The sequence below is a fragment of the Pleurodeles waltl genome, chromosome 3_1 (assembly GCF_031143425.1).
Source record: "Pleurodeles waltl isolate 20211129_DDA chromosome 3_1, aPleWal1.hap1.20221129, whole genome shotgun sequence".
Classification (NCBI taxonomy): Eukaryota; Metazoa; Chordata; class Amphibia; order Caudata; family Salamandridae; genus Pleurodeles; species Pleurodeles waltl.
In genome coordinates, this window is record NC_090440.1 from 1,115,951,517 (window position 1) to 1,115,967,553 (window position 16,037).

The window sequence follows — 16,037 nt, forward strand, 5'->3', positions numbered from 1 at the left end:
AAAAAATGAGGAGAACATGTCATCTGTAACTGCTTTTGGTAGAGGAAGAACAAGCATGTATTGTAAACAGTATTTTCTGATGACACATGTTGCCAACAGTAAGCCAACAGCAAGGGCAAAACACAAGTCAATACAAATCTGTCTAGCAGACATCAACAATATTTTGTATATGTCACAGGGATAATGGCTCTCCAAAGTTTCACACTAGGGCCAAGATGGGAAAGGGTCTAGGGCCTCCTTGCATCACATTAGCGTCCTAATCAATATGACGCTAATAAGGCACAACAAGGCCAAATGGTCATCAGTATATCAAAAAAGTGGTGCAATACCTGCATTGTGCCACTTTTGTCATCCCTTGCGCCACATTAGGTCTGTGCCAGGCATGATGTATGCAAGGGTGGCGTTACCCTGGTATGGTGAATGGCAAAATGGCGCACTGCAATATAAAACGTTCAGCTGCCTCATTTTGTTTTTGCTACTTTTGTTGCCAGCTCAGAGCTGGAATTAAAAGGTGGCTCACTGTTGGTCACAATGGACCCCTATGTATAGTCCAGGGTTAGCATTAGATTCGCATGTACTAACCATGGATTGTACACCATTTCCATCAAGATGGTAACCACAATTGGCACCATGGTGCGCCGGATATCATATATGGCACACACATGGTGGCAGATGGGGGTTGCTAAGGAGCATAAGAGAAATGGAGCAGCACTGGGTGCAGCGCCTGTTTACTTGTATCTGCCCCTCTCTGTGCACAATCTTGACACACATCCCAACTAGCAGGTACACGCTCACTATGCACATTTCATACACATGTGATGTGATCATGCTTGCTCAAAACTACCATGAGGGCTGAAACCTGTTGTTTCATCAGCACACATCTTATTTGCTACAATCTATGGACTTGTCCAATATCCATCTGGAGAAGACCACAAATCTCTGTGTTCTCAACTGACTGTTGTCCTTCTCAAAAGAACTCCTTGCACGTCTGGTGCTTCACTTCATAACTGAAGAGCAGTGATGCACCGGCGGTGCAATGTCTCCTTGCAAAAGGCCTTTGGAGAGCTCTACCCAGGGGCATATGTTGTACCATGTCCTGACTACATTCGTGCAACATGTGTTACACAGTGCAGGAACAGATGCTGTGAAAATATATGTTTTAAACATCCTTGCATTGCAAAAAGCCAGCACCTCTGACACATATTGTGACTGACATCAGTGTGTGTTTGTTGGCATACAAATCATTTTCTGAGACCCATTAATCCATGGCAGCACGTGTTGGCACCTATGCATCATTCACATTATTCCACATCCTCAGCATCCTCAGCATACCATCAGACATGATGTTGGTACCCAAGGATAGATGATGATGTCTACATTGACACACATGCCATTTGCATATGGCTTAATACTCATCAAATCCTCTCAGACACAACACTCTATGTGCACGTGACATACAAGATGACACTAAATGGTTGCATCGGGGTCTTCGAAAGTGGAAAGCTTGCATATGGTGTAGAGTGGAGGTCCCCCTGCAAGACGTGACAGGAATACATAGCTTTGTGATTTGTGAACAAAGATTGTCATGGGCAACACATTGCACTTGTTTAGCTGAGTGACCTAGTCAACTTAGTGTTAGGAATGACCCACTGCCTTCTACAACATGTCAGTCAGACAGACATAGGTAGCACCCAAAAACATATATAGCAAAGTGACTTACCCATACATACATGTCTCTGACTCATGGGGAGGGACAGGATACTATAATTGTGCAAAGCTTAGGAGCAGATAATAAGGATAAGGAAGTAGCGCTACACCCAGTGCAGCACCACTTTCCTTGCACCCCTTAGTACCCCCTACCATCACGATGTGTGCCCCTTATCTAAGAAAAGTCGCACCATGGTGTGTGGTAGGGGGTAATAGCATCATAACTTTTTGATGCTATTGATGTATTGTTCATGGTTAAAGCCAAAGGTTTAGCCCAACCCTGAACAGTGTTTAGGGGCCCATCATAATTAATGATGTGCCCTCTTTGATGCCTTGTCTGAGCAGGTGTAGAAAATGCCAGAATGTTTTATACAAAGAATTCTCGTAGTTTTCTTTGTGCCCTTTACTCTTTTGCCCCCCTAACGGGGAAATGCCCCCCTTGCATGCATTACGCATGGCTTAGGCAGAATATTGCCCATAGACTCACTAAGTGGTCAATGCATGCATTGTGCAACTTTATCACCATCTCTGCTACATTATGCCTGTGCTAGCCATAATGTATTCAAAGTGGGTGTTTGCCTTTTTGTTGGGGGCTGGAGAAATGGCTCACTGAAACCTAAAGAAACATTTGGCTCATTTTGTTCTGCACATTTTGACGCCTGCTCAGAGCATGTGTTTCAAGGGGCACACCATTATATTTTGTTGACGTACTATGTACTGTTCGGGGTTTTTGGTAAATTTATGGCAATAACACTGAACAGTACATCAATAGTGTCAAAATATATGATGCAATTGCCCCCTAACCTGCGCCATGGTGGGCCGTATCTTAGATACAGCACATACATGGTGCAGGTAGGGGGGCGCAAAGGGGTGCAAGGAAAGTGACGCTGCACTAGGTGCAGCACCACTTTCCTTAAATCTGCCCCCCTGACATCCTCATCTTTCTTATGACAAGCCAAAGTTATCCTTAAGTCCTACTGTCATGTACATGCAAAGGAGGATGTAGCTAGGTTAGAGGTTTACTTACCAAAAGGTCCACCAACCCGAACAACTAGGTGATCCAGGATATCCCCTTCCCTGACAATGAGGTCTGCCCACCGGTGCTTGATCTGGTGGTCTGTGCACTCCACCTTGAAGATCCTGTGCAGCTGGAACAGCACCTTCCCCCAGCGCAGCTTCCTGGACTCCATTGGAAAGCCCATGATTACACGGCCACCCATTTTCACCATATTGGGGAGGTTGTAACACACTAACCGTATGACCTCCCCCAGTTCATCAGGACTCATGCGCTGTGCCCTTCCTTTGATAGAAATTCTTCTGTCTACCTCCACAGCAACCAATAGCCCCCCAAAATAAATCTATATAATAAACCCATCTAGCTCCAAAGACCCCAACAAACTACACTACCCCAAGACAAACACCCGACAATACAAATACAATGACAGGACAGTAATACTACACAAAACTTACTAAAATAGCAAATTGGACTGAACAGCAACAGGACACAGTACAAAACTCTCAGCAACCACCAGTCCTCATCCAGCTCCACACAACCATTCTTCACCACAAACAAAAAGACTGTAAAGTAAAAGTGAAGGTAAATTCTCTTTACCATGTGTGCAGCAAGGAAGTCCTGTTACCTCACTTCCTGTGCGTATGCAACACATTTTCAGATATGCTTCTTTTTTTGATACATGATGCCCATGCGTGGATTTTTTCCATGAAGGCTGACAAGGCCTGTCGTCTTACAATTGACGCACAGGGGTCTTTTTTGGCATGTGCGATGTTTGTAGGACAATGATATGCATAAAAACTTTTGATGCATACCAGGCATGCGTGGATTCTGGGGGGGAAGGCTGAGACCCCAGGACAGTTGAGACGTGCATGATGCCAGGCATCAATTTAGTGATTTTGATGTATGGAGATGTTCCATATGCGTCAAAAATGTTTGACGCATGGCGGCCATGAGTGGATTTTGGTGGAAAGGCTGACAGTGCACCCACATTCACATTCATTGTTACAAGGGCTAAGCATCTATGTAGTTTGCATGGTTTGGCTACATGTGAGTGCATGTGCATATAATTGTGTATCTGTAACAAAGGAATGTGTTACCACATGTTTGTAGGTATATGTGGTGCATGCAAGGACTGATACTGTTTGCAAATGTGCCTGTGCATGAAGATTATTTGCCACATGTTTACACATGTGTATTGAGTGTACATATGTGGTGCTACACATGTTGTGGGTGTACCACATAGTCATGTCTGAATTCCAACTGTGCGTCACTATACAAAACATAAGATGGGAAGGGCCATTTGCAATACAGGTTCAGGGATATCATACCATTAACAAATCTTTAGCAAAGGATGCTGTTGATTACGGCTGGGATAAGATCCTCTAAGCAATTCCTATGTGACTGCACATATGTGCACACTCTGGTGTATTGTGAGGAGCAGACTTAATGATGCAGAGCAACTCATGTAACGTATGGTTCCCCATGCATGCAAAATGTTGGCGATGGTGTGCTGACGTGTCATTGTTGGTATTTATGTGACATGTTTCTTTTGTAGAAATACATGTATCATGTCTGATAAGTGTTGCATGATACAGTGGTGTGTTTAGGGATTGGACACATGCCAAATCTCTATTCCAGCTATCTTATATGTAGGCCATTGTTCCAAATCTGTGTACTCAGATCTGTGTAGAACATGTTTCACAATGGGGTGACATTTGTACTGGTCATGATAAGTTGTAAGTTTTCATGTGAACATTACACATATTATCATGTCAATTGTACTAATTTGTCTATCCATAAATAGACAGCACCAAGCTTGGTCCACCTAGCTGGTACATGTGTGGATACACTTAGGTATTATGTGTTAACAACATACATTTCCAGTGTTCAGTTATGCAAACTTTGATGTTATTGGTGTATAGATGAAATTGAATACAATCTGTATGGCAGGGCTGCTCTCATGCAGTGATGGCACCCTAGTCATCATTGCTCCAGTGGCAATTTGAATGGGCATACAGGGCCATTGGTGCATTTAAGAACACCGGTTGACTGTGTCACCTCAGCTCAGGTCACTGTGCGCAATCAGCGGGCTCCTGACTGTGCCAAGGGTCAATGTAGCCTACTCAGGGGTTTGAGGAGGCATTGGGTGGTGATCTGCCATCCTCATGATGGATCATCAACTCTGCGATGCACAGTCCCCTGCAGACATACACCTGTACATTTGTGATCCCATGGCCAAGGATGTGTTGCTACTTTTTATGGTACTTGATGTCAGGCTTGACCTATCATATACTGGGGATTGGCAGCTTGTTTGTGTAGGACGTCTCATCAATTCCCTTGGTTACAAATGATTTGCCATGAATCGGTGTGGTTATTCCTAGGATGCTTGGTTAGTTCGTTGATGTGGAACTGGGTCTTGTCTGTAGACCCATGGTACAGAGACCATCCTCCCTGGGTTTCCTTTCTTTGTAGGAGACCACTAAGGAAGCCTGGCACTGGTATAACAGGAGTACTCAACCCTTCTGGCTCTTCTCATACATCTGCTTCAGATGTGAGGCAAGCTAAGTGGCTGTCAACTTATAGGGTTCTATTGTTACCCCGTTTGACCCTGCTGCTTTGCCGGGCTCCCCATCCCTGATGGCTTCTACTATTTCCTCCGGGGACAGCGCGTCTTCTAACGCCTCCCTATCTTCTGTAGTGACACTTTGGTGGGGAAAGTCACAGAGGAGCCTGCCTGCTTTGCATTTTGTGGCAAAATACCATGAATAATAGAATTTCCCATAGTAGTGGGCAAACATTTGGGCTATGTTCGTCCACTACTAGCAAGTTCCCCTGACTCCTTCCAGATCCCAGGAATTCATCTATCCGCTGCCTCATACCTGTCCAGCCAGGCCAATCATTTTTCCTGTCTTGTCCCCCAGAACATTAATGTGGTGCGGTGTCGCCCTATGGTGCATATTCGCAGCTTCCTGGGCCACATCTCAGTATAGATTTTACTTCCGAACTAGGATTGCCTATATCCTTGGGCTCCCTCAGCTCCCTCCTCATCAGGTAAGCTTGCCTCAAAGGACAATAACGCACGATCAAGAGCCTTCAATTTGTCCCTTTTAAATTTTTTCCCTTGCGCCATCATGGTGAGACCCACCCCCTTGACTACTGTTTCATAGGCCGCCCACAACATGAGTGGAAACACAACTAAAGTGCTGTTTCACTGAAAATAATAGTCTTTTGCAGGTAACATCCATTCTCAAATGTATGGCTCTTTAAGCTACCAAGACCTCAATATGATATGGGTAGTGTTTGGCCTCTCAGCCGACCATACACCAGCCACAGAGGAGAATAGTCAGTAATACCCCTGGTTAAGTTTGAGGCCTTACTGACTTTTAACTGCTGGGGAGTGGTCATGAGAAAGTGATCAATTCAGGAGAGACTATCATGCACCCTCAAGTAAAAGAATGAAGTGCTGGGTTGCTGAGTTAAGGATACACCATACATCTGCCTGTCCCTGGGCAGTGAGGTAGTCTGCTAATGGTCTTATGACTGAGTCCAGTGGCCTGGGGGGATGTCGGTGAAAGCTATCACTCAGCGTTGCTTTGAGGACCCCTTACATGATCACTTCCTCATCTGGAGGCTGTGTAGCAGAGTGGTCTGGGCTGGCAGTACTGAGTCATGAAGTCATATTGTGATATCTACTGAAGGTATGTTTAAGATGGCCCCCTCCCAGGTCCCAAGGAGCACTACATAGGGACCCTGTGGATCGGGCCATATTTGCCAAATGACCAGGGGCAGCGTTCTCCTCACAGAGATTACTATTCCTCTAGAGGAGGTGGTATGGCCCACATTAGCAGCCTTTTAATTTCCCCAATGGTCATGGGCATGACACCTATTCCCTAGGAGGTGAGTCTCTTGTAGGAGAACCATGTCAGGGGAGTCTGGTTTGATGTCCTGGAGTACCACTTCCTGTTTGACTTTGTTGCCTAGGTCATTGACATTCCAGTATACTATCCTTAGGGTTGACATGTTAACTTTGGACATCCCACTGTATGGCATTTAAAAGCAGGTATAGCTGCTCTGGCTAGAATTCTAAACAGGCAGTTCAGAATGGAACACGCAGTGTTTTGTGTAGTAACATTAAAGTGTACATCCCTTTGACTTGTCTTCAAATTGGGCAACAAAGCTTAATCTCTGGCTTGCCCATGGCGAGTTTCCATGGATGTCTCTACGATACACCAGCAGCTTAGGTTCTTCATTTCAATAAATCCAAACCTCTGACATTAGTCCTGATTCAGTTACGATAGGTTTGTGTACTTAGCATTTATTTAAGAAATGTTTGCTGGTTCTACCTCTGGAAAACCCATAATCAATATCTTTTTTCTTTACTGTTCATTTCAGGTTGCTGCGGCTGCCATAATGATGGAACACAGACTGCCAAAATGCCTCTGGCACCGCTCTGGGTTTTCTGGGAAGGAGTATGGACTGGAAGATAGATGGTACATCAAGTAAGTAGTGAGGTTTACGAAGACATGAGCGATTCTCTTTCATGCATTCAGAGCATAACTGGAAATGCAAAGTTAATAGATTGGGTGTGTGTGGCATTAACTTTAATGGGTAGCTTTAGATCACTACGATTAAATGGACAGTTTCCTAGCTTCTCAGTACTTCCACTGATGAGGAGTTTGACCAGCATGTGAGGAATCATAAAAAAAGACACATTTCCAATGTCTATGACCATTGCTTTACAAAATACAACAACATAGCTTAATGTTGACCTGTGTTTTTGTGTCTTCAATTGTGTAGCTAGTGTAAGTGTTAACCCTTAGAAAGCCCTAGCTTAATAAGTTTTATTGGACCCTGGAGACATGTAGGAGAGCAGCAAGGTATGGACAGAATGTAATATAATTTGTAATACGTCTTTGCTTCTATCCTTGGCCTCCACTTGTTCTTCTCTCTGAAACTTCTTTTCATATGGTCATTGCTTTATTACAGTTACTGACTTTTTTCACATTAAAGTATAAAATACTTTATCCTGAGGAGTGAAGGGTTATGAGCATAGGAACCTGTATATACTGTTCCAGATTTTCAGGCCACTAGAGTGGATGTTGTTCCACGTGGAGCTACACAGGAAAAATAATAACTATTCTCCAAGTCTATGCTAACAGGGTTAGCTCATGGTAGCATTAAACCGCATGATGGGACTCAAACGTCCAAAGCTATGCTCTTTCCTAGTTTGGGCTCAATGTGAAGGAGATTGACAAATCTACAAGTATAGCACCCTCTACAAATAAGAAAGGCTAGGTCCATAGGGTGCCCTATAAATACAGGGGCAGACTTGCATGCAGTAGTGAGAACATTTCACAACCATTGGGGAGGTCCTGGCTAAGCTGCCATCCAACCTTCCATTCAACCAGAGGGTTGTGAATCCCTGCTCAATCAAACATCTTTACTCTTCTCATACTCTTGTTTGTTCTCTCTCTCTCTCTCTTGTTAAAACACATTGGAAATCAAAACTGAGATCTGAAGCAAGGTTGAAGATAGACTTGTGGAAAAAGGTTAAACTTGAAGGTGGCATCCAAAACAGAGAATATTCTGTTTGCAGATGCCTGACGACTGCTACAAGCTTTAGACAGTAGTAAAGAGCAGGACGAGGAGAGGGAAGTTTGCTAGGAGACAGTCAAAACCTGACCGCTGGAAGAGGTTTTGTGTGCGGTTGATGTAGAACTCGAAAGTAAGCATGTAAATCTCAAATTATGGTTTTCAGAGTGCATGTTCAGGCAGGAACCATAGATGAAAAAGAGTTTCAAGAAAAAAAGGTTGCTGTTGTCTCAGACAAACTATAATGGGGCGTTTTGATTTATAATTCATTAATAGGTTGAGATTTCAAAATGTATGGCAAAAAACAATCACCGATGGTGTGGCCCTCTACGACTCACGTAAACCTCATGCCCAAAAAAGGGCTATGGAACGGGTTGGAGGTGTCTGATTCAGCCCAGTCGGCAACACACAACACATGAACTTTCGCAAAAAATGTAATGAAAAAGGCAAAAATTACACTTAACATTGAGAGTAGTGGAGTTGAATGCAAACTTCAGGTTTGAAAGATGATCAATGAAACAAATCCACTAAAGAAACTACAACAGAAAACTAAAAATGTCTACAATTAGCTTTATATAATGCTAATGAGTTTCAAAACTGTTTCAGCAACACAAATATGAAAAACTGTTAAGCATCAAGAGGAATCGAGTCTGTTGAAGCTACTAGCTTACAAAGATTCAACATGCACCTTGGAAATTCGGATAATAGCTCTTGTGATTTACACAACTATTGAACACCAGTTCCTTTTGAGAAATATACATATTTGACCCAAAAGTATTGGAATCTTGAAATGTTCACGAGTATAGGTTTTGGGTAAAGACGCATTGGGTAAAAATAAATTGTGTTTTAATTTCTCTGGTTGTGGATGTTAGATCTGTAGTGCTAGCTTACTGACAATAATTATATTCATATAATAAATAAAAGACGTTCTATAAAAAAGGTAAAGGTTAACTTTAACACTTGAGGTGCTTGGGTCTCTATTTCAGAGGTTGAGTTCTGTGATCAAGTGGTCAGCACGCAAAAAAATAACAAATGAAAATGCCTAGTGGAGAAAGCAACGCAGCTGTATATACGTTTTTTTCAGGCGCAGCTCCTCTGCTAGGGTGCAGGTGCATCGCCCCCCCGCCAGCAGCATCAGCTGAAAACCTTTTACCAAAAAAACATAATAAACTATGCTTATTATGTTTTTTGGGTAAAAGGGGTGGGGGCAAAGGCTGTGACAAGCACTGAGGGGGAGAGCACAGCACTCCCCCTCACTGCGCATGAGTTTCGATGGCCGTCTCCGGCAGCCAAACACACATGCACAGTAGGCTCTCTCCAGTCCGGCACGGTGATGCCGGTCTAGAGAGAGCTGGCACAGGCTATTGGTCTGCCTGAGAGTGCCCTGGCTGGGGGCTCCCAGACAATCCTAAGGCTGCTCTGAGGAGCGTCAGGATTGGCCACAGGGCAGAGTGGGAGCCAGTGCCTGTAGCCTGTCTGTAGGAGAGGAGCAGAGCAGTGGTGACGGCAGTGGCAACACAGGTACGTTTTTTTTTTTGTATTACTCCACCCCACCCACATGCGTGGTGTCCCGCCCGTATATAGCAACGCGAGCCGCTCCTGCTTTTTTTTAAACAAAGATTCTGAATTTAACTTTCCGTTTGCAATTTTTCTTGGCAGTGTGGATGACCGCAATGATCACAACAAACAGAAAATGTGCCAGATTGTGGAGCAGACTGAGGAAGATTCTGCCAAATGTTCTCCTGAAACAGATACTCCTGAACAAATCTTCCAGCTTCAAGGTGCAGAACCGATCTCACACGACTCCCCTAAAGAACCATGTCAAAGGAAACCTCTTTGGGGGTGGAAGGTTGTTCGATCAGCAACCTTAAACCAACTTCAAGGGATAAGTGTGGAAGGCCACACAGTTAATGATGAAGAAAGAGTTTACCATGTGTAGGCTGAGCTTATGCACCTCAAAGTGAAACTATATCGCTATAGGTGCAGCTTGTGGCGCATCGGTTTTATCTCCTCACTGTCCATGTGATGTTCATTTCAGGTTTATGTAGAACTGTCCTGCAGGTATAATCTCTTCTGCTCACCATCAACTGGGATTTTCCATAGTTCTGCGTGGTTCCATTTAGTATAGTTCTCCTCACTGACCAAAGGAAAGGATTTTCTTTCCTTCATCTGAATTTCCTCTGCTGTGTTGCCTGAGTCCGGGGCTCTTCCAGATGTAAAAAAAGATGTTCCACATTTCTGAAGGATGCCTCTGCTGCAGCTATCACCCCATTTGGACTACTTCAAAGGGGAAGTTCCTCAGTTCTACACGGAAGAATCTATTGCAGGAGCACCATTTCCAACAGCTGCTCTGTGCAGCAGCATATATGCCTCTGTGCAGCCACCTTCATGTTTGCCACTTTGCATTGCATTGATGCATGTATGACTTCGACTCTGTCCGGGCATGCTGCCGGTTTTTCTGGTGATTTTCTGAAGCGCAATACGAGTTACTCCATGTGAGGCATTTGAGGAACACTGGAAGATGGTTGTTCACTATCCCTCATGGCTTTAAATCTTGGGTTCATACATCAGGAATAATCTTCATATAGATATGACAATACAGACAGAATTACTCGGATGAAGCGTCTATACAGGAGCCTTGATAAAGTCTGTAACAGGACGAAACACGTGTCGGCTGTATTCCATAATCCACATGCTGAAAGAATTCTTGGATGGACTTACATTGGACCATATTATTTGGTGTTGTCTCGAATCTTCTGTAATTAAATGTAACATTAGGTCCAGGTTTAAATTGTTGCTACATTGATTGATTTCAGCATTGATGTAATGCCCATTTTAGCCAAAATGGGATGTAGTTTTTAACATGTATGTATACATCTATTAAAAACTTGTTTATGTTTATTCTTCACAATTTATTTGCCACATACAAAGCACTGTATAACATTTTTTGGATGATTGATATGTTATAATTGGATTGACTATATAATTTTGTGAATCCATTACATTTGATAGGCAACTACTTATATTATTTGGTGTGCTCCACATGATGTGTTTTTTGTATAGTTCTATTTTACTGGTTTAGGTCTCCTCCTATCCCAGTATACATATTTGGCAACAAATATGTTTATCAGTGTATGAGCACCTGTATGTGCATCTTTTATAAATTACAGGAGGATGCGGCCATTGGAAGGTTTTTGTTGTCATTTTTCTGTCATTGATGCATGTAGGCTCTGCTGCATCTGAACCACTCTGGGCCATTTTCCATTGCTGCACATTTCTGTGTGTTTGCCTCTGCATCACCTATCACAACCTTATACCACTTTGTCCGGGCTCTACTTGTACTGGGGGCTGAAGGCTGACCAGTAAGGCTGCTTACCTGCACTACTCTGGATCCCTAAAGGGCACCACACATTTTGTAGCATGTATTTTAAATTACACTAATCATACCAGCAATTAAATCAGAAGAAATTGGTTGCCTCCCAAACCAAGGGTTTTCTGTTGTACAAATTGTAATATATGTCAGTACAGGAAAAATAAATTGAAAGATGCAGTACAACTCCAAATCCTAAATAGAAGATAACACAAATTATCAACTGTAATCCAAGATTCAATTTTTGGTATGTGCCTTCTGAACTTGTCTATTTTGGCATCAACAGAATGATGTAGAAAATCCTTTTGGTAAGTTGATATCGATGTCTCCATCAAGAGGAAAGAGTTGTTTTTTCTACTCTAGATCGCTGGACAAGTCATGCATTTTCTTGCTTCTAGAGCTTTGTGGATTTCCATACTGTGTCTTTTGAGTAGTCTCTGTTTTAGTAGTAGTAATAGTAACAAAAAGTTTATTGGGACACTTATCCATAAAACATTCAAAAGACCATTAATGCATACATTTGCTAGGGCCTTGCCTCTGTTGTGGATGTCAGAGCAGCCCAAGACTTCTAAATATGCTAGCTCCTCCTTTAGGTTTTCCACATACTTTAGAGCTTAAAGGAGCAGATTGCACTCATTATGTGCTTTATCAACAAGACGGTTTGTTGCACTGCATTTGCTTCTCACTGCATAGAATAGAGGTGCTGTACAGGCTCATTCTGGTATACATAAATATCCAAAATCAGTTTCCAAGGTGCACGTGCAGTGGGTTACAGAAGCATTAGCCGTAGTGCTTTCTTACAGAAGCAGCATTCAAGCCTTCCAGTTGATGTGGTGTCTGGACTTTGACCCCTAACCTCACCTCCAGAGAATATAAGACTACCTTCTTTGGACTAGAAGATTTGGTTTAAATTGTCATGGGCTGGATTTCCTGAATGGATTGCAAAGGGCAGGATGCCTGTGACCACTCCCTCTGCTTTGCTGGAAACCTGCTCCCAATGCTGATCCAGTTGAGCACCAAGATATTTGAAGGTGCTTGTTTTCATGATCAGTAGTCGTTCTAGAAACATAGGCTTTGTATGAGGTCTGTTCGGTTATGACCTCAAACCCCACTTCTTGATTTGGACAGATTGATTTTCAGCGTATGTATTGTGCACAGTGCTTGAAATGGGAAAATTAAAGTGCCGGTACTCTGTGCCAGAGTACCTGCTTGTTCCTGAGAAGTGCCGGTACTCTCCAATTAAAAGTATTACGTTTTTCTTGAGATGTGCCGGTACTCTGCCTCTCAAAATAAAAAAGTGCCGGTACTCAGTACCGGACAGTACCGGCCCATTTAAAGCACTGATTGTGCAGAACTGTTCCATGATTCTCAGTTGAGTCTAAACAGCGTTTTGTGTCTGAGCTAGTATGATTGAATAGTCAGCATATAGAAGGAGAAGTATTTTTATATCTCTGATTTGAGGCACATCTGGTGTGGCAGGCACATGTCGTTTGTGTAATGACTGAACAAGAAGAGAAGCAAATATTTATCTCTGTTTCACCCTGTGCTCTGGAAAGAAATTCTTGCTGTATTTTTCCGCTTGTGCCGATTGTTACTTGAGAATTTGAGTTCATGTAGAGACTTATCACAATTTTAAGTAATGACTGAGTCATCTAAATGAGTTTCCATTGACGAAGCCCAATGCCTGAGAAAAGTCCAAGAAGGCAGTGAAGAGGGGCATCTTTTCCTTGATGAAGTACTTGCTGCCCAAATAGCACAGACTGAATATTTGTTCAATAGTTTTTCATGGAGTCCCTGGATTGAAAAATAATGTAGTTTTCTTCCATCGACAATTCTGATATGTATTCTTGGAACTTAACCAAAATATGGAAGAAGCTGTGAGCTCTTTAGACGCTCTTAGAGCGCAGACATAGTCAACTTAACAAAATGAGAACAGCATGAGACAGAGAACCCAGTGGACTTTAACCAAGGCCACAGGAATTATGTGATTTTGCAGCAGCAGCATTTTCCACATAACTATAGATTTGCTGTATTTGCCAAACAGTCCATCATCTGCTGTATAATCTTCAAATTTTAATAAAAAAGTTGTTTCTAGCTCAAACGGATAATGAGCTACTAAAATGCTGTCAGATGTGTTGCCGTGCAGTGGAACAGGCTTTGAAAAGATTGACTGATTCCCTTTTTGTTGCTTTCATTTGCTTACTGCTGTTAAAATGGCACTAATGAGGTGAAAGCCGTTCCCAGACAGTGTTAATCTGTGTAAAAATGACAAAATAAGAAAGTAATATTCCCACAAACGTTGCCTCATTATGCCACATAATTTGCCTTTGTCTGACGCATAATTTATTCATCCCTGCTGCATAATTTCGTCCTCCCCACTATATAAACTCAGTGGCTCCAACTTGACACATGAATCATCTGCACATTACATGAGGAACACAAATTATGGACAACAATCCGTCCTGTGCAACACTCGAGAATAATTTTTAGTGGGCTACAAACCTCCTTTCGCCATGGATAGACACAGAAGAATTAACACTACACATATAATTTTATGGTTTTATTAAAATAAATATCCTATCCTAGTGCATACAATTTGTATAGTGGTTACCATAAAGATAAAAAATAGCAGCATCAATAATAGCTCATCGACATATTATTAGAATAAACTGAAACATTAAAAAAATAATTTGGAATTTCCCTGCGCATGTTCTTCAACCCCTCCCTCTTTGCCTCTAATTAAGCTAATCTTAGAACTGAAAGGAGCTTCTGCAAGTTTCTTAGGTGGTCTCGCCTTCCACCCACATATCTTAGTTGAATACCGGAGCTACTGTTCCATATAAGGACAGCTGGTGCCTGCCTCTGAGCACCACAGCTACGATGCCCACATACAAGCCTAGAAGGTCCATCTGGTGGCTCGATGTTCCTTCCTTTGCCATTTTAAATGAAAAATGTATTTACAGCTCTTGTCTGTGCATTCCCTCAATCCGCTGCTTCCTGCAAGTGAATATTCCCCTCTACCTATCAATGATCTAAATGTAGTTTAAACACTCATTTCAGCCCTTATTGAATGTTAGTAGAATCAACAACCAATGTACGCTCCTTGATGCTGTTTCATCTACTTATGCTATTGTAAATCTGAAGCGACTGTTTAAACTACATTTACTAACACCTGAACAATTACTGAAACAAACATTATACAATGTGAAGCATTGCTGACTGTTTAAAAAAATAGCCGCTGGTAGCAATGTTGGAAAATATAAAAACATTAAGCAATACAGGCAGGAAAAACCAAGGTATCAGGTCATACTGAAAAAAATATATATATGTATGTGCAAACTGGATTATTCCATTGCAATGAACAAATATTAAGCAATGCTTACTGAGATGCACATAAATGAAAAACATGCATTTTAATAAATTAATATATTAAATGGAATGTGGAATAACTAAACAGAAAAAAAAGGAAGATTATATCAGTTCAACGTGAAGAGGATACTTTTGGTGAAAATATTGCTACTGATAGCTACAAAGGTGTTTGGACAGCAGAATTGTGGCTCAAATTGTTGCTCTTTTTTGTACAGGGTGTAAGGAAATGGGGTGTATTATATGGTGTGATTTGTGCAACCCCACCGTGTAATACACTTACCAAACCCTTTAGGTCCAGTAGGTTACGCTTGTAAAACCCTCAGCTCAACCCTGGCTTGCTGTGGCACTAAGAAGCAAGGCTTACACAGAGAACAAGTGTTAAGGATTTAAACAGCACAGAACAACTAAAGAAGAAATTGACACAACACTCTAAAACCAATTTATAAAAATAGACTATTTTTATAAGAATTTAGATATTAGAACGAAAAAGATCCACCAGAGGGTTCTGGAGATATAGCTTTTCCAAGCAATAATAAATTAAAGCAACGTTAACAAATTGGACACTTAGAAACATTTTAAAAGAAAACTTGGGGTCACCAATTCTGGGAGGGAACCAGTCAGGGGGACCAGAAAAGTCCACAAGAACAGTTATCTTAACAGAAGAAGCAGTCATTCAGCAGTTCCAGGCACTTTATCCATGTTGCAAGGGATTCCTATAGAGTGGTCCTGATGCAAGGGATGAAGAATGCTGAAGATGCTCCAAGGATGTTGTGCATAGGATAAGGTCAATGGGGTCTTCCTGCAGGGATTCTTCGGTCCATGGAGATCGTGAGGGGGTCCCCCTCAGGGTCGACGTCCCTCGAAGTCCTCTCCTGTTTGACTAAAGTCTGGGTGCCACTGGACTGCCAGTCACCCGTTGTCACAGGCCAGTTCTTCCTGGGTTGAAAACTTTGCTTCTAGGGTACCAGCAACTCTCTAACAGCA

General features: G+C 42.3%; 1 protein-coding gene across 1 annotated transcript in view; it reads left to right on the forward strand.

Moving 5' to 3' along the window:
* LOC138284998 (transient receptor potential cation channel subfamily V member 6-like) overlaps positions 1 to 11,215 on the forward strand; it is a 215,865-nt gene extending 204,650 nt beyond the window's left edge. Inside the window, exons 14-15 of the mRNA XM_069224398.1 lie at positions 7,115 to 7,221; positions 9,974 to 11,215. Coding sequence (XP_069080499.1) covers positions 7,115 to 7,221; positions 9,974 to 10,253 — 387 coding nt within the window. The 3' untranslated portion in view covers positions 10,254 to 11,215. The remainder of the gene's footprint in view (positions 1 to 7,114; positions 7,222 to 9,973) is intronic.
* The last annotated feature ends 4,822 nt before the right edge of the window (positions 11,216 to 16,037 follow it).